This window comes from Poecilia mexicana, unplaced genomic scaffold, assembly GCF_051168715.1.
Source record: "Poecilia mexicana isolate PSO_F unplaced genomic scaffold, ASM5116871v1 scaffold_17, whole genome shotgun sequence".
Classification (NCBI taxonomy): Eukaryota; Metazoa; Chordata; class Actinopteri; order Cyprinodontiformes; family Poeciliidae; genus Poecilia; species Poecilia mexicana.
In genome coordinates this window covers 768,698-794,000 of record NW_028263386.1, presented here as the reverse complement: position 1 = coordinate 794,000, position 25,303 = coordinate 768,698, and the positions used below count along the sequence as shown (strand labels likewise).

The 25,303-nt window shown below is 38.5% G+C and overlaps 2 protein-coding genes across 2 annotated transcripts in view; both read left to right on the top strand.

The window, feature by feature from the left end:
* Positions 1-3,869: 3,869 nt before the first annotated feature.
* Positions 3,870-7,821, top strand: trdc (T-cell receptor delta constant). Its single transcript, XM_088014974.1, has 5 exons — positions 3,870-4,034; positions 4,176-4,320; positions 6,345-6,695; positions 6,775-6,801; positions 6,957-7,821. Exons 3-5 carry the CDS (start codon positions 6,467-6,469, stop codon positions 7,064-7,066), a joined length of 366 nt encoding a protein of 121 aa, XP_087871100.1. The 5' UTR covers positions 3,870-4,034; positions 4,176-4,320; positions 6,345-6,466; the 3' UTR covers positions 7,067-7,821.
* Positions 7,822-8,635: 814 nt separating this feature from the next.
* Positions 8,636-25,303, top strand: part of LOC106906668 (uncharacterized) — a 47,786-nt gene continuing 31,118 nt past the window's right edge. Inside the window, exons 1-3 of the mRNA XM_088014768.1 lie at positions 8,636-8,741; positions 8,953-9,470; positions 14,662-14,962. Coding sequence (XP_087870894.1) covers positions 8,636-8,741; positions 8,953-9,470; positions 14,662-14,962 — 925 coding nt within the window. The remainder of the gene's footprint in view (positions 8,742-8,952; positions 9,471-14,661; positions 14,963-25,303) is intronic.

The following is a 25,303-nucleotide window of genomic DNA, read 5'->3' as shown; positions in this document are numbered from 1 at the left end:
AGGTTGGCCATCGAGAGAAACTGGAACCACTTTAAGGTCTTTAGATCATTTAATTAGCTCTACATTATTAAGAGAATGAAAAATTAATAATAAATAACAAAGACTTTGTGGTATTCTGATTTAGAAATGTAATTATATTAGTTGTGTTTCCACCCCCACGCCACTAGAGGCAGTAGCAACCCCGAAAAGATGCAACTAAGGAGCAGATTTAGACTATAGAATTTGGTAAAAACCGTGAAGTAATTAAAGACACAAGTTCGAATCCCTGCTGAGAGTGGAGCTCCTCCAATCAGGGCTCCTCCGCAGCTCTGATTGGCTCAGCAATGTAACGTGATCCTCTACAGCAAGTGATGGCAAAGCGGGGCGTCATCACGACTTTACACAGTGAGTCTTTACCTCCGTGGCAGAGGCTCCACCGAACCCCTGAGACCGACTCACCAGAACCACTGATTTATAGTTTTTGCATCTAAAACTGGACCAATCACACTGCTGGTGCCTCACACGCTGCAGCAGCTGGGTTAAGTTTACCTCGGTGCGGATCCTTTCAGTCAAACTGGACTCAGGCTGACCTGTATGGATACTTACATCAATCCACTGTGAGGAATTATGATTCTTTCCAGAGTTTTTGATCAAGGTAGGACTTTAAACACCACTCTGGTTGGCTCTGGTTGCGCAGCTCTACATGAACTGCAGGAATATCTTGTAGCTTTCAGGGGTTCATTGAGCGAGTGGTGAGAATAATTTATATTTGTGAACAATTAATTTTGTGCAGCTTTTCCATCTCAACACGCCCAGCGCCCGGCTGGTAAAGTTTATCTATGTGTTCCCGGTTGGCCGTGTGTTAGTTAATGAACCAGCTAACCTGATCATGCAGGTTGAGCCTGGTGAGGAGCTTTCACACTCGCCTGTCTGTAACACATCACGCTGATTTTATATTATTTTATTATTATTTTTCCAGTTAAACGTATCAAATGCTTTGTCCACTTAGAGTTAATGCAGGCGGAGATCTGAGAAACTCGACCAACCAGAACAGTTTCTGTGTCTCCTTGTTAAAAACTCAACAGACACGAAATGTTAGAGCTACTGAAGCCACATTAGCAGCATTGAATTAAATCTCCCGTTTGTTGCTCATCTCTGCGTAGTGCAGCAGATTTAACTCATCATGCAGGGCCGGTCCAAGGCTGCATGAGGCCTGGAGCAGAATCTGATTTAGGAGCCCCTTTTGTTCCTAAAAATATCAGCACCTCTAACAGATGTGTTGGATTTAATCTGAGAGAGGGGGACTAGTTTAATTGGCCAGCCTAAAAAGCAATAAGTTATAATCGCAGTTTTTTGTATTTGTAAATTCAAAGATTAAACTCACAGCATCAGATTGTTGCTATGGTAACAAAACAATCCAACTATGAATATTGTTCTTTGAAGTTTTACAAAGTAAACTTGCCAGCTACTTAAAATCTTGCATTTAAATGTTAAACAATTTAAACTCTTTTAATCTATATATGCTGAAATTGAATTAAATTTAGCAGCATTGATCATCTCAATAAACTAATGTTACATTCATGTATCTGTGGTCTGTGTTAAAATATTAGCATTTATGGGGCCCTGAAGCCCTAGGGGGGCCGATGGAGCCGCTGGCTTAATTTGGATTAAACGAAAGTGGAAATAATTGATATTGATTTTAATTGTATATTTTGATTTGTTGTAGTTGTGGGTTTAAGTCGTGTTTCACTGGCATCTTAACGTCTTTAATACAAAAACACGTTGGACCGCCTTGGCACCACCGGGCTTAGCACGTTTTCTGGGGGAAACCCTGAGTTTATGCAGCCAACTGGGAACTGCTGTACTGATGGATCAGGGATGTACACCAGGACCTTACTTCAGCTCCTCACCCCTGAGAAACAAACACCACAACATAAACCTACAAACCAAGTACCAATCAGAACCAGTCGTCCCAGATGTGATGGTGCCACATCCAGCTGTGGTCGCTCCCTAACCAACCGGGTGTTCTCCACAGCTCAGCCTGGCTCTGTGTCCCACATGGTTGCAGAAACTCCTCAGTAAGTCGGTAGAATCCTTTCAGTGATGAGCCCAGTGACGCAGAGGCTGCAGAAAGTCCTTGAACAGGAAAGCAAAGTGTTTTGGATCTGGCTGTCAGAGTTTGATCCGGTCTGTTAAATGGTCAGTGAGGCACTCTGTCAATCCGGAGGACCCCAAACTGATTCACATTACATTCATGCACACAGACACACGCCACTGCTACTGCACAGTAGGTGAGGCTGCCATGCATCGGCGCCACTGGGCCATCTGACCCACAAAGCAGGTCCAACGTCTTGCCCAAAGACAGACGGGTGGAGCAGGAATCGAACCACCGTCACCATCAGCACAACTTCTCATGATACAGTCACACTTTGAAACTGTTCTGCTGCAAATTTTCTTCAAAATGTCTGGAACCATTTTTCTCCTCGGGGATTTGAGTTTGAAAGCTTGATGTGTTTATTGGCACCAGAACGTTGTGCAGGAAGCCTCACCTGCCCACCGCTGAGTCCTTTCATTCAGCAGCTTCCTGGACATCAGCCTGGAGAATCTACTCACACCGTCAGAACCTTTTCCTCACCTCAAAGTGAAAAGGTTTGTTTGAATTGTTCGTCCACATGGATTCAGCATCTTGGAGCCGAGAACTGATGGATCTGAAAGCAGTGGATACATTTCAACATGTCTGCATCCAGTCCATGCCTCTTTTTTATTTTTAAACACATCTCTGTTGGTTTTGCACCTTCCTCTCTCAAATGACAGACATGGGGCAGTTTGGTCTGTTTTTGCTCATTCTGCAGCAGCGCTACAGCGCCCCCGATTGGCCTGGCAGACCTACTACACCATTTTCTGCAGCGTTGCACCTTTTTCTGTGGATGCTCACTTTTTTCTAAATCATTTACAACTTTTCCATGTTTCTCTGTGAGACGGGGCCTAAAACAGGAATGTTGGCCGTTTTTGCTCTGTGTCAACACAGAAAATGTTTTTCATGTTCACAGAGAAAGAAACACTGATGCATTTGTCAAACCTCTAACCCCGAAGACGTCATACAAACAGTAATGATGATGTCCAAGGTTCCTCCAGAAAGCTTGCTGACCCCGGCGGTTCATCCTGCTGCCTGCCGTGTCCGACTTTAAAAATGTTGACAGGACATTTTAAAGTATCACTTGATTATTATGTGTTATTGGAAGATTCATATCTGAACACCAACTATAAAGAATTAAAAAATGCAAACATTAAAAATAATTAAATGAGCAATGCTAAGCCTTTACTAAGCAATGCAGCTCAAGTAAAGCCTGGTGGGCTGCCAGGCTTATAATACACTGGAGGAAACCCTGATGTATTGGTACTGCAGCAAAACCTCTACAAATCTCAAATTGTCTTTGTTGTTGTTTAGTAATTTTATTTCAGTTTTGCGTTTATTGCTGACTGCATGCGGTGCTTTATTTGCATACTTGATGTTTAGCGCCACTTACAGGTCTGGTGGAGTAACAGCAGCTGGTCGGTGCTGATTGAAACCGGTTCTGAACTTTCTGCTTCTGTCCTGGATGATCATGTCTGACCCACACGATGGATCAGGTTGGGCACTGAACATTTAATTATTCCTAATAAGTTTAAAGACACAGCATCAGTTTTATGATTAACTTTGACGTCAGTTTTGATTTTATGCATGTTTAGTTTGTAAACAGCCAAAATAAAAATATGCATAAATGTTCTGGTAGATGAAAATCCACACCGTTTGTATCAGTATTGGTTGATTTTTATACATAATGATGGAGGGAAAACAGCAGAACTGTCAGCAAGACGTTTTCAGTCTGGTGGGTTCAGCTGGTTTCCTGCTGCAGGTTTTTGTTCGACGGTTTTTCACCGTGTTAGCTGGGGTACCACTCTGACTGAACCTGCACACACAGCGCAACAAAAACCTCCAGGCTCTGCTGATCTGCCTGGGAAACCCTTAAAACCCCCATGGAGACCCAAACAACCGGAACCAAGCTGCATTTCAGGTCAGTTCTCTAAAAGCTCCTTTATAAAGAAAACCTGAAACTTTTCTCCACTTTTCTTGCGCTCACATCTCTGCTCTGCTTCTGATCAAACTCTGAAATCCACCTTTTAAAATCCTAACAGAATCTCATTTAATGCTGCAGGTTTCATAACTGCACCGTTTGTGGTGCAGGAGGATTTTTCTGCTCCTCTGAAGACGTTTCCAGCTCTCAGGTTTTTGTACGAGGCTGTAATACTGTGATGCACTGACGTTCGGGAAGCCGATCCAGCTCACCGTCTCTCCTAAAGGTCAGAACAAACATTCACTGCATTGATGCACATTTAGAATCAAACCTGAATGTTTTACCTCCAGATGCATAAATGAGGTTTAATCTCTGAGCTGCAGAGACTCTGAAACTCGTTTCTCTGCAAATATGAGCAAAACGAACCGTTGGAGACAGAAATGCTCCAAAAATCTGTTTGGTCCAAAAATAAATATTTTAAAATAGTTGGAATTAAAGTATCAGTGTGAAAATATTCACGTTAGACAAAATATATTTAATTGATTTGGATAAATCAATGAGTTGATAAACATCTGAAATTAATCTGAGAAAAATGTTGATTTGGTTTATTGGAATAATTGAGTCATTTCTAAAACGATCCACAGTTCAGATCAGAAACGTTTTGATATTAAACATAAACATTATGATATTAAACATAAACAATCTGATATTAAACATAAACATTATGATATTAAACATAAACAATCTGATATTAAACATAAACAATCTGATATTAAACATAAACAATCTGATATTAAACATAAACAATCTGATATTAAACATAAACATTATTATATTAAACATAAACATTATTATATTAAACATAAACAATCTGATATTAAACATAAACAATCTGATATTAAACATAAACAATCTGATATTAAACATAAACAATCTGATATTAAACATAAACAATCTGATATTAAACATAAACAATCTGATATTAAACATAAACATTATGATATTAAACATAAACGTTGAATCGGCACTAAAACTGTAAATGTTTGATCTCGTCTAGGAACAAAAACTTAAACCTGAAACCTGAAAAAAATACAGAATAATTTTAAACAATTTAGTTTCTAAAAAATAAAACAAAGACTTTTAGATGTAATAAAATGTAAACCAGGATTTGAGCATAAAGGCTCATCAGTGAGGAAATGATCTGAACGTTTATGTTCATATTTAATGTTCAGCCATGAAGAGGAAGAAACGATAAATACAAAGAAGGAAAACTGATTAGTTTTTCTTCATGGATATAAAATCCAGTTTGTCTCTTAAATCATCAAAATCAGTTTTTAGTTTTTAATCTTATTGTTAATGTTTCATCTTGATGCAAAACCAGAAAATGATCACCTGAAATTCAACATGGTGAAAAAATGATTTAAAATAAAAATGTAATATTAGGAAGATAAAAAAGTTAATTTAATTCAGGATCATATAATTTAACACAATTATATCAAACCTTCCTATTGAGTTTTATTGTCATTAATTTCAACTGGAGCTTTGATGCATTAAAACGAACATTTAGTCAGAAATATGAAGCTTTACTTTAATATTTCTGATTGTAGTGAATCTGCATCATGGAGCCAGAAAACGGTGAAAACGATGATTTGAATGTTTGGTGTATTAAATCAGTCGTTCTGTAATAAACTGGGTTTCCTGGCACTTTGTCCAAACCTGAAAATGATCAATTATTAAAGTTTATTTTAATAACTTTATTGAAATTCACTGCAGTGTTTTTAAGTCCAGTCTGAAGGTTTTGTGTTTAATGTTTGACCCGGTTCTGGTTCTTAATGTTTGACCCGGTTCTGGTTCTTAATGATTGACCCGGTTCTGGTTCTTAAAGTTTGACCCGGTTCTGGTTCTTAATGATTGACCCGGTTCTGGTTCTTAATGATTGACCCGGTTCTGGTTCTTAATGTTTGACCCGGTTCTGGTTCTTAATGATTGACCCGGTTCTGGTTCTTAATGATTGACCCGGTTCTGGTTCTTAAAGTTTGACCCGGTTCTGGTTCTTAATGATTGACCCGGTTCTGGTTCTTAATGATTGACCCGGTTCTGGTTCTTAATGTTTGACCCGGTTCTGGTTCTTAATGATTGACCCGGTTCTGGTTCTTAATGATTGACCCGGTTCTGGTTCTTAAAGTTTGACCCGGTTCTGGTTCTTAATGATTGACCCGGTTCTGGTTCTTAATGATTGACCCGGTTCTGGTTCTTAATGATTGACCTGGTTCTGGTTCTTAATGATTGACCCGGTTCTGGTTCCCTCAGAATCCTCCCCTGTCAGTCCAGACCTCTTCCTCCTCGGTCGCCTGCAGCCTGCCGGGTTCTCACCGGCCCGGTTGGGTCCAGAAGTCTGTCTGGCTGCAGGTTTCCGTCCCAGTGGAGGCGACATGGTTCTGGAAACGACGGTGGGTCGGGTCACGGTGAAAACCAGTCCAGCCCGCCTGTCGGCCGCCACCAAGACCTTCTATTACCCCGGATTCACCAACGGCACCAAGGACAACATCATCACCATCAGCTCCTGCAAGCTGGGCGAAGCGTCCAGCGGCGGCGAAGCGTCCAGCGGCGGCGGCGAAGCGTCCAGCGGCGGCGGCGAAGCGTCCAGCGGCCAGAAAGCAGGTGAGAAACACCTGGAGGTTAAAGGTCAAAGTTCTGCGCTGGAGATTTTTATCTCTGATGGTGATTTTCTCTCAAACAGGTGAAAAACCTGACAAGATTTATCCAGGCAAGTGAACACACACACACACACACACACACACACACACACACACACACACACACACACACACACACACACACACACACACACACACACACACCTGTTCTCTCTCATGTTTCCTCTGGTTCTGATCCGTTTCCTGGTTCCGTCTGTAAATCCAGAGGAAGCCAAGCAGAACTTCTTCCTGCTGCTGATCAGCGGCGTCCGGCTGATCTTCGCCAAGGCCGTCGCCTTCAACACCATCCTGACCATCAGAACCTTGATCATGTGACCCATCTGGGCCGAACCGAACCGCAGGAAGCATCGCGGCAGATTTTATCCTCTTAATCTGGTGAAAAATAATCCAGGAGGAGAAATGGGAAGAAACTGGAGTCTAGAAGCTTAAAAATTAATTTTCACCCAAATAAAAAAACTAAATATTGAAAAAACCAAAACATGAACCAAACCTGGTTTTGGATTTAATCAACTTAAATGTATTAATTTTTATCAAACATAACAGGAAACAGTTCAATTCAATATTGTTTGATTTGACCAGAAACGTTTAACTTCATCATGACTTCATGTGTTCACAGGGATGAAACTGTGACAACATGAAGTTATAATCAGCTTTTTAACAATCATTTTGTCTGAATCCTTCATTTTCCTCCTAGTTTTTCTTTGTTTAGATGAATGACTTTAGCAGGTTTGTGAGGAACGAGGCGTCCCTCACGGCGCGGCTCTCGACCTCCTTTATTCTTTCCTTGATTTAATCCTGTGAAACTCCAGCAGCTCATCACCTCCATGTTCTTCATCCATTTTCTGAGTTGGGCCTGGAAGCCGCCACCCACCGCCCCGCCTGTCAGTTTGATCAGTTGGAACCACATCTGAACAGGAAGTGAAGCTGCAGATGAAATCAGTGAGAAACCAAACGGCAGCAGCTCCTCGTTTCACATCGACAGGAAACGGTTCAACTTCAACTTCCTGCTGTTCAAACTTTATTCATGTTTTACTTCTACACAGCTTCAATAAAAATCTACACAAACCAAAGTGCTTTGTTTTATATTTCAATGAATAGAAATGAATTCATTTATTAAACAGTTTTATAAAACACAGATAAACCACAGGAACTTTAAACTTTTATATTCAGGTTAAAAATCTTGATCTGCTTTCAGATTATCCTGCATTTCCTCACGACTGGATGAAAATTAAACTTTTAACTAATTATCAAAAATAAGAGTAGCTGGAGAATCTCCCACGGTCAGTCAGACACCTGAACTCAGATCAGCTTCATAGCACTTTGAGGAGCAGAGCAGATGCTGCCCCCTAGTGGACAGGAGGCAGAACCTGGGTGGGTGAAGATCAAACATCTTTATTGGTTCCAGGTTTACAAGGTGATCCGACTATAAGGCGGTGAGACGCAGCTCCTCCTCCCAACACATCAGCTGCGCCACATTCAGCGCCATCAGAGACGGGTCGGTGTTTCAGAACCTCAAATGGGTCTCAGGAACCAGCTGGTCCAAAGAGGCCGTTCTGCTTTCAGACCCTCTGGGGGGAAAATGGCTGCCAGAGAGGAGCAACGGGAGTTAAAACAGAAACCAGGAGGAAAACGCTGCCGGGTTTGTTCAGGTTCTGTTGGTACCGCTGATCGGCTGGTTCCCAGAGTCTGCAGCACAAACAGAACCAGGAGAGACCAGAGAGGCCTGACCTGAAGCAGAACGAAGACTTCAGTCTGGAGACAAAATCAGGTCATCATGAGGTCACACAGGGGTCACCATAAGGTCACCATCAGGTCACACTGAGGTCACCATGAGGTCACCATGAGGTCATACAGGGGTCACCATGAGGTCACCATGAGGTCACCATGAGGTCATACAGGGGTCACCATGAGGTCACCATGAGGTTCAGGTCTCAGGATGGGAAACAGGAATCACTTCTTCATATGAACCAGTTCTTCACCGCCCCGTTAGGTTCTGAACAGTTCCAAGATGGCGTCTCGCCACAGACGCTCCAAAGTTTACTTGCATTTCAGTAACCAGTCGGTTCCAGTTCCAGCTGCAACATGTGCAGAACTTCAATCACAATAAAAGGAGGAAAAACCTTCAGCAGACGTTTGACCTGCAGGTAGATGGTGACAGCGATGAGAGAAAATCTGATTGTTCACTTGAATTTAATGTGAAGTGTTGGAGTGGTTGCTTAGCGACGGTAACGAAGTGTTGGAGTGGTTGCTTAGCGACGGTAACGAAGTGTTGGAGTGGTTGCTTAGCGACGGTAACGAAGTGTTGGAGTGGTTGCTTAGCGACGGTAACGAAGTGTTGGAGTGGTTGCTTAGCGACGGTAACGAAGTGTTGGAGTGGTTGCTTAGCGACGGTAACGAAGTGTTGGAGTGGTTGCTTAGCGACGGTAACGAAGTGTTGGAGTGGTTGCTTAGCAACGGTGAAGAAGTGTTGGAGTGGTTGCTTAGCGACGATAACGAAGTGTTGGAGTGGTTGCTTAGCGACGGTAACGAAGTGTTGGAGTGGTTGCTTAGCGACGATAACGAAGTGTTGGAGTGGTTGCTTAGCGACGATAACGAAGTGTTGGAGTGGTTGCTTAGCGATGGTGAAGGAGCTTGCAGCTCAGCGTCTTCTGTCCAGCCTCCTCCAGGTCCTGCTGGTTCCTGCCTTTCTGACCGTTTGGACCAGAGGCCGGAGCCACAGGTTGGTCCAAACTTCGAGAGTTTCTACTTTATTTCATTGTCTAACTCGGCGCTCTGGCCTGGACACACTCAGATGGAAATTCAAAACATTTGTGAAGAAGTTTCTGTTGCTGTTTTAATAGTTCCAGGTGTAGATCCAGAACAAACCTCACTGGTTTCACCGTCAGAACGACAGACGACCCACATGCTGCCTTCCTGTGTGTCGTGTTGCTCTGGTGGTTCTGCTGCTCTGAACCTTCTGGGTCAGAGACCCGCTGAGCAGCTGCCGTTTCCTCTCTGCAGGAGTTTTTAGGCTGCAGGTGAAGTTTGGATCAGAAACGGGTCACATCAGTTTCCTGCCTTTCAAAAGTCCTAAAGTTTCCATTCAGGACTTTTTATCTGCAGCAGAAAACAGTAAAACTGATCCTGGTTCAGGATCCAGAACCTGAGGCGACCCTGCAGCGGGTCGACGGGTCAAATGGTGCTCAGGTTCATAGAAACATCTCATTTATTAAGTTTCTATTAGTGAACGAGCTTTAGAAAATAATGAGTCTTAGATGAACCTTTCTGCAGATCCTAGTTTTGTTTGGAAACCAAAGCCAGGATTTAACTTTAATGTGAGACAGAAAACGTCTCCAGATGTCAGAACCAAACGGCTGAAACGTCTCAGCCTGCAGCTGGATGAGTGGATGAGATGCTTTCTGAAACTTACAGGTCGAGTTTCTGCTGGGATAAATCCTGGAAGTTTCACAAAACCTTCCAGGTCCTTCAGGAAACTTTCCAGGTTCTTCAGGAAGCTTTCCAGGTCCTTCAGGAAACTTTCCAGGTCCTTCAGGAAACTTTCCAGGTCCTTCTTGGTTGTTACTGTATTTAACCTGGAGGTGCTTTCCAGGACATGGATCAGTCCCTAAGGTCTATTCCAAGTACTGAGGCAGCAACACGTCCGATCAGACGATGCTGGTCTGACGTGATCCTGTTCCTGTCGATTCATTTCCAGGCAGCGCCGATTTAACGGAGCCTGAGACCAGATTAACGGAGCCTGAGACCAGATTAACGGAGCCTGAGACCAGATTAACGGAGCCTGAGACCAGATTAACGGAGCCTGAGACCAGTTTAACGGAGCCTGAGACCAGATTAACGGAGCCTGAGACCAGATTAACGGAGCCTGAGACCAGTTTAACGGAGCCTGAGACCAGATTAACGGAGCCTGAGACCAGATTAACGGAGCCTGAGACCAGATTAACGGAGGAGGAGCCTCAGACCAGTTTTCAGCCTGACAGGCTCACGGCTCGCTGGCGCCCCCATCAGTTCATCCTGGGACCGTTTGGACTTGAACGTGGCTCGGTGCCTCGATGTTCTGGATCCTCAGGAAGATGTGATGCAGGTCAGAATTTATTTTTATTTAAAATTGTATAAAAACATGAAGAAAAATGTAAATTTATAAACTGAAGTTTTGCACAGAATTTATGACTTTTGGGAAACTTGGTTCTGAAATTATTAACAAAATTTCAGACAAAAATATCCGAGTCCCAAAAATAAATCTGAAAATATAAATGAACAAACTGAAGATTTGGACAAATTGGATGTTTTCAGTCTTACTGCAGATAATCCAGGAGCAGATAATCCAGATTATTGGCCTCTGAAGGTTGCAGCAGTTTTTGTCACCGTCTTTATTTCTGTGTGAATCAAGGAGCTGAAAAAATGTATTTTGGAAAAGGAACCAAACTGAGAGCAGAGATCGGTAAGAGGTCCTGATCGAAGCTGAACTTTGGCTCATTTCACAGATTGAAGGATTATTCCTCTCAGCTTTATAGATATTTGATGACCAGATTAGAAACAGAGTAAAATTAGAGCAGACCTGATAAAACTAGAAGCAGAGAGGATGAATGGAGGTGCAGGATGAACACAGCAGCAGTTTCTGCCTCAGGCTGAGTCGATGTGTGAATCAGGGAGGAAACTACAGGATCCACTTTGGACCCGGAACCAAACTGTCTGTAGAACCAGGTGGGACCAGATTATTTAATGTCTGCAGGATTAATTTAGTCCACTGAGTTTTTTAACGCGTTAATAATGGAAACTAAACTATCAGCAGCAGAAGATGAAAATCTGATTTTCCAGTAATAAACATCATAATTATGATTAAAGTTGAGTTTAAATAAAACACGGAACCGGATCAGTTCTGGTTCAGTCGGTTCCCTCAGCACAGGAACCAAACGAAGCAGGTGAGACTCAAACATTTGATCATTTCAGATTATTAATTATTTTAGTTTCTGCAGAGGATCGAAGCTTTTAATGAGACAAAAGCAGAAACTGATGAGCTGGACATTAAATCCACGTTTCATCGTTTTAAAGTAATCAGAGCAGAAAAACCCAAAAGATTATTACAAATAAATCTGAACATTTAGACGATTTAAATAAAGTTCTAGTTGAAAAAAATTATTTCATGATGATTGAAATAAAAAAATAATTAAAAAAAGCAGAACCAGGCAGGAACCAAGATGGTGTTTGGAGTCGGAACCGGTCCAGTTGTAGAACCGGTCTGGTTGTAGAACCGGCCCGGTTCCGACTGAGACCGTCGCAGTTTGTCCATCTGGGTTCAGATCAGACCCAGTTTGGCATAAAAACCTGACAGACAGAGAGGAAAACAGCAGAGTCCAGATGAAACCGCAGCTTCAGAACCGGGTTCAGAACCGGGTTCAGAACCATCAGCTCAGATCCCAGCTGGGCTCCACTGGTTCCCAGTCCGGACTGGTTTTTGCTGGGCCGTGCGTCTCGGTGGGACCGCTCAGGGTCGGTACAGAACCGTTTTCGGAGACGGAACCAGAGTGTTTGTTCAGAACCGGATTCAGAACCGGATTCAGAACCGTGAGTAAAACCGGCCCGTAAATGAATCTGTTATTTTTAGTTTGTTGATTTAAACCTGAAGTCGGTTTTTATAAATTCATTCATTCATCAGTTCATTTGATTCATTTATTGGACCAAAGAAAAGCAGAAAACATTCATTATTTCTGCTCTGATAAAGTTTTAATCTGATGAAGTTTTTAATCTGATGAAGTTTTAATCTGATTAAGTTTTTAATCTGATAAAGTTTTTAATCTGATGAAGTTTTAATCTGATGAAGTTTTTAATCTGATTAAGTTTTTAATCTGATAAAGTTTTTAATCTGATAAAGTTTTTAATCTGATGAAGTTTTAATCTGATAAAGTTTTTAATCTGATAAAGTTTTTAATCTGACGAAGTTTTAATCTGATGAAGTTTTAATCTGATGAAGTTTTAATCTGATAAAGTTTTTAATCTGATAAAGTTTTTAATCTGATGAAGTTTTTAATCTGACGAAGTTTTAATCTGATGAAGGTTTTAATCTGATGAAGTTTTAATCTGATGAAGTTTTTAATCTGATGAAGTTTTTAATCTGATAAAGTTTTTAATCTGACGAAGTTTTAATTTGATGAAGTTTTAATCTGATGAAGTTTTAATCTGATAAAGTTTTTAATCTGATAAAGTTTTTAATCTGATGAAGTTTTTAATCTGATGAAGTTTTAATCTGATTAAGTTTTTAATCTGATAAAGTTTTTAATCTGATGAAGTTTTAATCTGATGAAGTTTTTAATCTGATTAAGTTTTTAATCTGATTAAGTTTTTAATCTGATAAAGTTTTTAATCTGATGAAGTTTTAATCTGATAAAGTTTTTAATCTGATAAAGTTTTTAATCTGACGAAGTTTTAATCTGATGAAGTTTTAATCTGATGAAGTTTTAATCTGATAAAGTTTTTAATCTGATAAAGTTTTTAATCTGATGAAGTTTTTAATCTGACGAAGTTTTAATCTGATGAAGGTTTTAATCTGATGAAGTTTTAATCTGATGAAGTTTTTAATCTGATAAAGTTTTTAATCTGACGAAGTTTTAATCTGATGAAGTTTTAATCTGATGAAGTTTTAATCTGATAAAGTTTTTAATCTGATAAAGTTTTTAATCTGATGAAGTTTTTAATCTGATGAAGTTTTTAATCTGATGAAGGTTTTAATCTGATGAAGTTTTAATCTGATGAAGTTTTTAATCTGATGAAGTTTTTAATCTGATAAAGTTTTTAATCTGATGAAGTTTTTAATCTGATAAAGTTTTTAATCTGATGAAGTTTTTAATCTGATGAAGTTTTTAATCTGATGAAGTTTTTAATCTGATGAAGTTTTAATCTGATGAAGTTTTTAATCTGATGAAGTTTTTGCTAAGCTGAGAGTCGCAGTGCGAATGGAAACACAGAGAAGCTGACCTTTGGGTCTGGAGTTCGGCTCCTGGTTCAGAACGGTGAGAAAAACCTTTAAACACAGAAATTCATCCAACCAGCAGAAACTAAACTGACAGATTTTAGATTTTATTTAAATAATCAATAATCAGAAATGATCAGAACCTGAAGCACAAAATATTTAAACGTTTTACTTCATTTATAACTAAATGGTGAGGATTAAGAACCATCAGAACCACCACGGGTCGGTAGAACCCGTTAAATCAGACCCGGTCCTGGTCCTGGTTCTGGTCCTGGTCCTGGTTCTGGTCCTGGTCCTGGTTCTGGTTCTTGTCCTGGTTCTGGTTCTGGTTCTGGCCTCAGTCACGGTGTGAAGGGAACCGCTGGCAGGCTGCTGTTTGCTGCAGGAACCCGACTCATCATTGGTTCAGGTCGGTTCAGGTCCAAAATGACCCGATCCAGTTCTGATAACTCCTGGTTCTGGTTCTGGTTCTGGTGCAGGAAGTTGAACCAGAACCAGAACCAGAACTAGAACCAGAACCAGAACCGGATCATCTTCAGGTTTCAGAAACAAGTTTTCAGATTTTTTAAGTTTTTTTCCTTCCTCTGGAAAAATGTGGAGAAAAAAATTATTTTCAGAAAAACTGAATTTTTCTGTGAATTTAGATTTTATGGAACTGAAATGATCAAAGTTCTGGAGCGTTTGGACCCGGTCCGTTTTTGTTCTGCTGTTTCCTGGTGTGTGAATTCTGGTTCTGCTTACGGGAAACTGCTGTTTGGACCCGGAACCCGACTCACCGTTCAGAACCGTAAGTTCTGTTCTGGACTCAGAACATTTTGATCCCATTATGTCAGGGACCGGTTCTGATCCGGACCGGTTCTGTTGCTTCAGAACCTCTGGATGGACTGAGTCACTCTGAGGCTCTTTGGGTTTAAAGACAAGAAAATAAATTTATTATTTATTTTAGGAAGTTCTGAGAGTCCAAACGGTTCTGGTCCTGGTCCTGGTCCTGGTTCTGGTCCTGGTTCTGGTCCTGGTCCTGGTCTTGGTCCTGGTCCTGGTCTTGGTCCTGGTTCTGGTCCTGGTTCTGGTCCTGGTCCTGGTTCTGGTCCTGGTTCTGGTCCTGGTCCTGGTCCTGGTTCTGGTTCTGGTCCTGGTCCTGGTTCTGGTTCTGGTTCTGGGTTTTGGGTCGGCCGTCTCTCACTGTGTGACAAGAGGAAACGACAAGATGATCTTTGGAGACGGAGTTCTGCTCCGAGTCCAACCGGGTCAGAACTTTATTTGAATTTCCAGTAAAATCAGCCGAGTTGGTCCTGGTTCTGGTCCTGGTCCTGGTTCTGGTCCTGGTTCTGGTCCTGGTCCTGGTTCTGGTCCTGGTTCTGGTCCTGGTCCTGGTTCTGGTCCTGGTCCTGGTCCTGGTTCTGGTCCTGGTCCTGGTTCTGGTCCTGGTCCTGGTTCTGGTCCTGGTTCTGGTCCTGGTCCTGGTTCTGGTCCTGGTTCTGGTTGTGGTCCTGGTTCTGGTCCTGGTCCTGGTCCTGGTTCTGGTCGGATGGACCGGGCTGTTCTGTGAACCGGGTCTCTGTCAGTCTGGTTCTGAACCCGATCAGAACCAGGATTTGTTGGATCTATTTGTGAGCAGAAACCGTTTTGCTGGTTCTGGTTCTGGTTCTGGTTCCAGACTGAGGCCCAGTTAAGGTTCTGGTTCTGAAAAATGAACCGGTTCCGAGTTTGTTCTCCTCTAGAACCTGCTGTCAGAACCGACCCGTTTGAGCCTGCTTTGGGTTTTCAGCTTCTCTGAGCGGCAGAACCAGAACCGACCCGGTCGGGTGGGAGAATTGGTTTGGGTTTCTGTGTGTGGTTCTGGTCGGGTCCGGTTTGGACCTGGAGCTAACTCACTGTGAGGCAGTGAGAGTTCAGTTCACCAGGTTCTGTTGGCGGTTCTGGAGGAACATGGACAGTTTCAGAACCAGGAGAACCGGGCCTTTCATCTTGGAGTCGATTACATTCAGATTTTCTTTCCGGTTCTGAATCAACTGCTGTTTGGACCGGAACCAGAGGCCCGGTTTGGCCCAGCAGTTTTTGTTCTGAAGCTTCTTGTTGTGTGAAATCTGGAGGCGTCGATAAAGTTCTGTTCGGTTCTGGAACCCAGCTGAGCGTCGGGTCCAGTGAGTCTCATCTGTTCATGTTCTAACAGAACCTCTGGACCGGGTCCAGGTTTAGCAGCAGGACCGGTTCTGATCCGGTTCCCGGTTCTGAAGCTTTAGATTCTGATGCTGCAGCAGAAACATGTTAATCTGAAAACGTTTTCAGATTAAAATTTAGATTTTATTTTAGGAAAATTCAGATAAAATTCCCAGAAAGTTTCATGAATGGTAGATATAAACCCAGTTTGGACCAGAACCAGTTTGGACCAGTAAGTTCTGCTTCACCAGACTGGAAACAATCTGAACGTTTTTATCTGAATTCATCTAAATATGAAGCTGAAGTTTTATTGGAAATCAAGAAGAAAAGAAATTGAAGCTAAAAAACAAAAAAAGTTTCAGTAAAAAATAAACCAGAAAATCAAAGTAAAATTTTTAATCCTGGATTATTTAAACTATTTGATCTTAGATTAAAATCCTAATCTAATCTAGTCGTCGTGTTTCTGAGTTTCTGTCCTGAAGCTTCATGATGTGTGAAAACTGGAGCGCAGAAAGTTCTGTTTGGACCCGGAACCAGTTTAACCATCGAAACCAGTAAGAGATCAGAAAAAAAGAAGTTAAAGATTAAAATGAATCAAAAAATGATCAAAAATCTGAAATATTAAACAAAATGGAGAGAAATGAGAACAGAAGCCAGGAGGTTCTGGTTCTGGTTCTGGTTCTGGTTCAGAAACCAGGACCAGAAAATACAAATGAACAAAAATCTGAATCTGTAAACTTTTAATCTGAATTAAATTCAGAATTTAATCTGGATTATTATGAATTTAATCTGACTGGCTGTGTGACGGACGGAGGCCTCCAGAAAACCATGTTTGGACCTGGAACCAGTTTAACCAGTGAAACCAGTAAGAGACGAAAAACCTTTAAGGAAGAAAATAAAATCAGCTGAAGGCATAAAAACAATAAATTATGTTTTATTGTTGCCATAAATTTAAAGTTTAACTGTAAAAATAACGTAGAAATTAAATGTCTTTGTTGTAAAATAATAATTTTAAATTTGATTTAATTTAATGAAATAAAAACATAAAACTTTTATTTTTATAAATGTTCTGGAAACAATTTTACTGAAATATAATCAAAGTTTGAAACTATATTAAAGTTTTTGTCACGAATCTTCCTGCTGTGTGACTGGAGGAAACCAGAAGGTTCTGTTTGGACCCGGAACCAGTTTAACCATCGGAACCAGTAAGAGACGAAAACCTGTAAAATCAGCTGAAGGATTAAAGATCAGAAATAATTTCATTGTAGTAAATAAACCTGAAGTTCACTGTAAAATATTCACTAAAATCATTTTTCAGAAAATTTTCAGAATTTTAAAATTTGTTTAAATTTAATCAAAGATGAAAAACTGTAAATATTAATGATAAAAATCTGATCATGTAGGAATAAAAAGTTTTTAGTTTTCGTCATGAATCTTCCTGCTGTGTGACTGGAGGATATGAGAAGGTTCTGTTTGGACCCGGAACCAGTTTAACCATCGGAACCAGTAAGTTCTGATCCTAATAATTATAAATAATAATGTGAAATATTTCTGATTGATTCAATCAGAAACATTTAGATGAGAAAATAAAATATTTCTGTTTCCTGAGTTCAAACTTTCATCATTTTTAATAATCTGATGATGAAGAAAATAAACGGATGAAAATCAAACGATTCTGTTTTGAAGTGTTTGGATGTGAAAACTGGAGACCAGAGATTAAACTGGGAACCAGATTAAATATTAAAACCAGATTAAATATTAAAACCAGATTAAATATTAAAACCAGATTAAATATTAAATCCAGATTAAACATTAAAACCAGATTAAATATTAAAACCAGATTAAATATTAAAACCAGATTAAATATTAAATCCAGATTAAACATTAAAACCAGATTAAATATTAAAACCAGATTAAATATTAAAACCAGATTAAATATTAAATCCAGATTAAACATTAAAACCAGATTAAATATTAAAACCAGATTAAATATTAAAACCAGATTAAATATTAAATCCAGATTAAACATTAAAACCAGATTAAATATTAAAACCAGATTAAATATTAAAACCAGATTAAATATTAAATCCAGATTAAACATTAAAACCAGATTAAATATTAAAACCAGATTAAATATTAAATCCAGATTAAATATTAAATTTTTTTAAAATCCAGATTAAAACCAGATTAAACATTAAATCCAGATTAAATATTAAATCCAGATTAAATATTAAATCCAGATTAAATATTAAAACCAGATTAAATATTAAATCCAGATTAAATATTAAATTTTTTTAAAATCCAGATTAAAACCAGATTAAATATTAAAACCAGATTAAATATTAAATCCAGATTAAATATTAAATCCAGATTAAATATTAAAACTAGAATAAATATTAAAACCAGATTAAATCCAGATTAAGTCCATCATTATAATAATTATTATTGTTATTAAATGTCTGTAACGCTCCTCTGCTGCGTTCCGGTTCAGAACCAGAACCTTTTCATCAAATTGTTTGATAAGATAAAATTCTATAGAACTTTGACCCGGTTACAGAACCAGAACCAAACATCTGGACCTGGTTCTGTTCGGTTCCTCTGTTTAACTTTGGACCTGAATGTTTGGGCTGAACAAAACCAGAACCAGACTAACGGGTCACTGGTTCTAGAAATGACCCAGAGCTCCCAGTTCAGCACCAGTAGAACCAGTTTAACCAGTTTAACAAGCAGAACCAGTAGAACCAGTAGAACCAGCAGAACCAGTAGAACCAGTTTAACCAGTAGAACCAGTTTAACCAGTTTAACCAGTAGAACCAGTGGAGTGATTTTTGGCCCATTGAGGCTCATCTGGGTCAGAACCTGCTGGTTCCTAAAGTTCTGGGTTTTTGGTCCGGGCCGCCAGGCTGTGTGACTGGAACCAGCCAGTACAAGATGTTCTTTGGACCCGGAACCAGTTTAACCATCGGAACCAGTAAGTTTGATCCAGTTTGGGTCGCATGAGTCTGAACTGGTTTTAATCAGAACCAGTTGTTCTGGTCAGCAGATCCTCAGGGTCCGATTCTGTGGTTCTGTTCGACTCAGTCTTTCAGAGTGATGGTTCTGGAGGTTCTGATGGTTCTGGAGGTTCTGATGGTTCTGATGGTTCTGGAGGTTCTGATGGTTCTGATGGTTCTGGAGGTTCTGATGGTTCTGATGGTTCTGGAGGTTCTGATGGTTCTGGAGGTTCTGATGGTTCTGATGGTTCTGGAGGTTCTGATGGTTCTGGAGGATAATCAGAATTCTGTTCCTCAGGGTTTACTGACAAACCGGACTGGACCGGACCGGCTGGTTGTGTCTGAAGGTTCTGTTGGGTCCGGGCCCTGCTGAATGAAGGTTCTGTTGGGTCCGACCCGGTTCGGGTTTTTGTTCTGACGGTTCTGACTGTGTGACTTACTCCTCTGGAGGGAACCGGGTTCTGTTCGGGTCCGGAACCAGGCTGTCAGTGACCAGCAGTAAGTCCGATTCTGTATAGATTACAATCCGGATCAGAACCGGTTCCGTTTGGGTTTGGACCTTCATGCTGTGTTGAAACCAGTGAGAACTCCAGTAAAACCAGTAAAACCAGTTTGTCTGTTCTGAGAGTAAAACTAATCAGGAGGTATGTTCTGGTTCTGGTTCTGGTTCTGGTTTGTGCTGAGGAGCTGCCTGCTGTGTGACTGATGGGAGGAAGGTTCTGTTTGGACCCGGAACCAGTTTAACCATCGGAACCAGTAAGAGACGAAAACCTGTAAAATCAGCTGAAGGATTAAAGATCAGAAATAATTTCATTGTAATAAATAAACACTGTAAAAAATATTCAGAATCAGTTAAAATTTAATAGACATGAAAACCTGAGAATCATATTTAATAAATATTAAATTATTATTTACTGATAAAAATCTGATCATGTAGGAATAAAAAGTTTTTAGTTTTCGTCATGAATCTTCCTGATGTGCGACTGGAAGTTCTGATAAAATCATCTTTGGACCCGGAACCAGTTTAACCAGTGAAACCAGTAAGTTCTGATCCTAATAATTATAAATAATAATGTGAAATATTTCTGATTGATTCAATCAGAAACATTTAGATGAGAAAATAAAATATTTCTGTTTCCTGAGTTCAAACTTTCATCATTTTTAATAATCTGATGATGAAGAAAATAAACGGATGAAAATCAAACGATTCTGTTTTGAAGTGTTTGGATGTGAAAACTGGAGACCAGAGATTAAACTGGGAACCAGATTAAATATTAAAACCAGATTAAATATTAAAACCAGATTAAATATTAAAACCAGATTAAATATTAAAACCAGATTAAATATTAAATCCAGATTAAACATTAAAACCAGATTAAATATTAAATCCAGATTAAATATTAAAACCAGATTAAATCCAGATTAAAACCAGATTAAACATTAAAACCAGATTAAATATTAAAACCAGATTAAATATTAAAACCAGATTAAACATTAAATCCAGATTAAATATTAAAACCAGATTAAATATTAAATCCAGATTAAACATTAAAACCAGATTAAATATTAAATCCAGATTAAATATTAAAACCAGATTAAATATTAAAACCAGATTAAACATTAAAACCAGATTAAATATTAAAACCAGATTAAATATTAAATCCAGATTAAACATTAAAACCAGATTAAATATTAAATCCAGATTAAATATTAAAACCAGATTAAATCCAGATTAAAACCAGATTAAACATTAAAACCAGATTAAATATTAAAACCAGATTAAATCCAGATTAAGTCCATCATTATAATAATTATTGTTATTAAAATGTCTGTAACGCTCCTCTGCTGCATTCCGGATCAGAACCAGAACCTTTTCATCAAATCGTTTGATAAGATAAAGTTCTATAGAACTTTGACCCGGTTACAGAACCAGAACCAAACAACTGTTTGGACCTGGAACCAGTTTAACCAGTGAAACCAGTATGTGGAGAATCATCCAGTCTGATTTATTCTAAATGTTAAAATGATTTTAAATAATTTGTTGAGCCTTCCTGGATCAGAACCAGAACCGTTTGAGTTCCAATAACTAATCGATAAAGTCATTGATTAATGTCTGCAGCGGGTTTTATGTACTGGTTCCTCCTGCTGTGTGACTGGTTCCCAGTATAAGATCTACTTTGGAACTGGGACCAGACTGGTGGTGGAAACCAGTAAGTTCAGAAATATCATTTTTATTAAATATGATTTAAAAACCAGAAAAATGATCCAAAATATTCAACAAAATTCAGAATTTAATCTGATTTGTTTCCAGTTTGATGTTTGAAATCAGATTTTAATGTTTTGATTCTTTTAAAGTAAAAATTCAAACTGGAGCATGAAAATAATCAGAACTGCATAATTTCAATAAAACTATTTATAACTGTTTATAATTTCATCATAAATAGATAAATATTTATTTTGCCTGAAATGATTTAAAAGCATTTTATGATCAGAAAACCTGAAAAAATCCATAAAATCTTATAAAAATGATCCAAACAAAAAATTTACTTTTTTTTTTTACTTGAGCATAAAAAGATAAAAACATGAATTTTGATAAAACTGTCATAATGGGGTAACTGGTTTCGGTACTGGGAATTCTGCAGCTCCCAGTTCATGTACTGGTTCCTCCTGCTGTGTGACTAACAACCAGTATAAGATCTACTTTGGAACTGGGACCAGACTGGTGGTGGAAACCAGTAAGAAACATCATTTATATAAACATCCTTCATATTTAATCATTTTAATATTTACAGGTAAATTATTAGAATCCAGAAATTAAAAAGTAAATGTTATTCATTTAAAATCCAAATGAATTTAACTTTTAATATTTACTGTCAACATATTTAACATGAATATGAACAGATTTATGACTGGAGGTTGAATTTAAATGACCTCTGGAGCCTGGACCAGTTTAACCAGTTTAACCAGTTTAACCAGTTTAACCAGTAAGTGTTGCTTCTGAAAATAATATTTTAATTTCCTCACTAACATTAAAACAGGAAAATTCAGAGGAAATAATTTCTGATTAAATTTCCAGCTCAGCTGGTTCTGTTCAGTCACTGAGCCGAACAGAACCAGGATCCGGTTCGATAAAATCAGATTTATTAAAAAATAAAATGTCTGAAAATATTAAAATGATAAAGGAGCCAGAAATATAAAGTAGAAATGTAGAAACAGATCCGCAGTTTAGAAAATAAGAACTCAGATTTTATTTTATTAGACTGATGATGGAGAGTTTACTTTTAACTGGTTGAACTGGTTGAACTGGTTTATGCTGGGCAGCTTCATGCTGTGTGACTGGGACCAGTGTGAACAAGCTGCTGTTTGCCAGTGGAACCAGATTAACCATCGAAACCAGTAAGTAGCAAATTATAAACATTATTTTAATGAAAATTAAACTAAAAAATGGTAAAAACATAAAAACATTTAATAGGGTAAAAAAAACAACTGATAATTAATATTAAACTGGTTTAAAGTCAAATTGATGTTTCTAATTTACATCCTGAGGGCAGGAGGGTTAAACTGGGTGAACTGGGTGAACTGGTTAAACTGGTTTACGTTGTGGAGCTTCATGCTGTGTGACTGGTGCAGACAGGAACAAGCTGCTGTTTGCCAGTGGAACCAGATTAACCAGTGAAACCAGTAAGTACTGATTAGATTTCACATTAAAAGTCCTTCAGATAGAAACCAGTCTGAACCAGTCTGAACCAGTCAGACTGGTTCAGACTGGTTCAGACTGGTTTCTGATGTAATAAAACGTCGGAAGGCGAGTTAATAAAATGACTTTAGTTTAATATTCAGGTTTACAGTGTAAAAACTAAATGGTTAATATGAACCGAACCAGTCTGGGACTGGGTGAACTGGGTGAACTGGGTGAACTGGGTGAACTGGTTTACGTTGTGGAGCTTCTTGCTGTGTGACTGATGGAACTGGGAGGAGGATGATTTTTGGAGCTGGAACCAGATTAACCAGTGAAACCAGTAAGTAACGACATGCAGCCATAATCTGGATAAATTAGTTTTATTCTCTAATTTAATGTTAAAACGTTTTTAGGAAGAAACAGAGAAATTAATAAAACTGTTTGATCTTAGGATTTAATTCGATCATTTAACTGGTCGACGCTGTAAAAGATAAACTATGATCTGTCTGGTTAAACTGGTTAAACTGGTTAAACTGGTTAAAATGGTTTATGTTTGGCAGCTTCAAGCTGTGTGACTGGTGCAGACTGGAACAAGCTGCTGTTTGCCAGTGGAACCAGATTAACCAGATTAACCAGTGAAACCAGTAAGTAGCAGGTTATAAACATGTTTATTTACATTTTGTATCAAACTGTAAAACAGAATCTTATTTAATTTAACTAATTAAATAAAGTTTTAAACTAAAAACTCTTCAGTTCCCAAGAAAATGTTGAAATTTAAGCAAAAATAATTATTTCTGATTATTGGTGAAAAATAATAAAGGAGTCTGGTTTGTACTGGTTAAACTGGTTTGTACTGGTTAAACTGGTGTTTACTGGTTGAACTGGTTTACGTTGTGGAGCTTCGTGTTGTGTGACTAATGCTAATCGGAACCAGCTGCTGTTTGCCAGTGGAACCAGATTAACCAGTGAAACCAGTAAGTAGAGAATTATAAATGTTGTTTTTAGGAGTTTTTTCAACTCAAAGATTTTAATACATATAAATATAAATATGAATATAAATATAAATATGAATATAAACCTCGGCAGAGGGAACAGAAACACTGATAAATGTTGAAAAGTTAAACCAGAATCAAATGTTAAAACGCTGAGATCAGAATAGTGGTTGAACTGGTTGAACTGGTTGAACTGGTTTATGTTGGCCAGCTTCATGCTGTGTGACTGGTGCTAACCAGAACAAGCTGATCTTTGCCAGTGGAACCAGTTTAACCATTGAAACCAGTAAGTAACAGATTATAAACATGTTTCCATTTTTTCTAAAGGGAATTAAATTTTTTTCATTTTGTCAAGAAATTTAATTAAAATGTTAATTTTAGAATTTTAAAAAAAGTTTTTCTGCTTTAAAATTAAATATAAATATCTAAATGTATATTTAACTAGTAATTCAGATTTGATCAATTTCAGTTTTAAAACCAGATTTTCTGACCAAACAGGATCCAGTTTGAGCCGGAACCAGTTTAACCAGTAAAACCAGTAAAACCAGTTTAACCAGTAAAACCAGTTTAACCAGTAAAACCAGTTGGACAAGTTTAACCAGTTTAACCAGTGAAACCAGTTGGACAAGTTTAACCAGTTTAACCAGTGAAACCAGTTTAACCAGTTTAACCAGTGAAACCAGTGAAACCAGTTTAACCAGTGAGGTCTGACATCATTTATAACTTTAATATCAAAATGTTTAAAAATAAAATTACAACATGAAAAATGTTTAAACATGATGACGAGTTAAAAACTAAAAACCTTTTTATATAATTTATGATTTCAATTCATCCTTAGTTTTTACTGGGTGAACTGGTTGGACTGGTTGAACTGGTTGGACTGGTTGGACTGGTTGGACTGGTTTATGTTGGGGTGTTTCATGATGTGTGACTGGTTCCAACCAGAGGAAGCTTCTGTTTGCAGCTGGAACCAGTTTAACCATTGAAACCAGTAAGTGTTGACTGTTCTCTCCATAGAGAACCCTAAAGTTCTGTTCTGGGTCTGTTTGGTGCCGGTTCTGATTTAGTTGACAGAAAACTTTAAGAATTATTTAAAATGCAGTAAAAACTAAAAACGCTTGTTAATAAAAATCTGGAACCGGTCCGGTTCAGAACCGGTCCGGTTCAGAACCGGTCCGGTTCTGCCCGGTTCTGGTCCAGTTCTTGAGCGGCCCGGTTCGGCCCGGTTCTTGACATCGGCTCTCTTGCTGTGTGAATTACGGAGGAGGAACCGGGAAGATGATCTTTGGTACCGGAACCAGTTTAACCATCCAAACCAGTAAGAACGTTTAACTGGGTTTAATAAGTTCAGAAACTTTTTGCTGATTTTTATTTTATTTCTCTGAATTCAATGAAACTAAAGATGATAAAATAATAATTACTAATAAAATAATCAGATCAAATTATTTTCAGATTATTTAAATGAAAAATTTTATAATTTTCCAGATAAAATTTCCTCCAAGTTTTAAACATTTGAACCATCAGAACATTTTATGCTCACCAGGAAAAATATGAAAATTACAGAAAAATGTTGATTGGAAAATAAATTCTGATTATTTTTATTTCAAACTGAGAACCAAAGTTCAGCAAATTAAAATAAAGGAAAAAACAAATTTAATAAATAAAACTAATAATAAAAATTATTCAGATCATGAAAATAATTTTTAACCAACAGTTAGAAAAGGTTCTGGTTCTGGTTCTGGTTCGGCCCGGTTTCTGCTCTGG

What these genes read in the sequence shown, in the direction of transcription:
- trdc (XM_088014974.1), top strand. Translation starts at nt 6,467, where the DNA reads ATGGTTCTGGAAACGACGGTGGGTCGGGTCACGGTGAAAACCAGTCCA. An exon ending in GTCCAGCGGCCAGAAAGCAG is followed by an intron (nt 6,696 to 6,774) that starts GTGAGAAACACC and finishes TCTCTCAAACAG; the next exon opens with GTGAAAAACCTGACAAGATT. An exon ending in ACCTGACAAGATTTATCCAG is followed by an intron (nt 6,802 to 6,956) that starts GCAAGTGAACAC and finishes CTGTAAATCCAG; the next exon opens with AGGAAGCCAAGCAGAACTTC.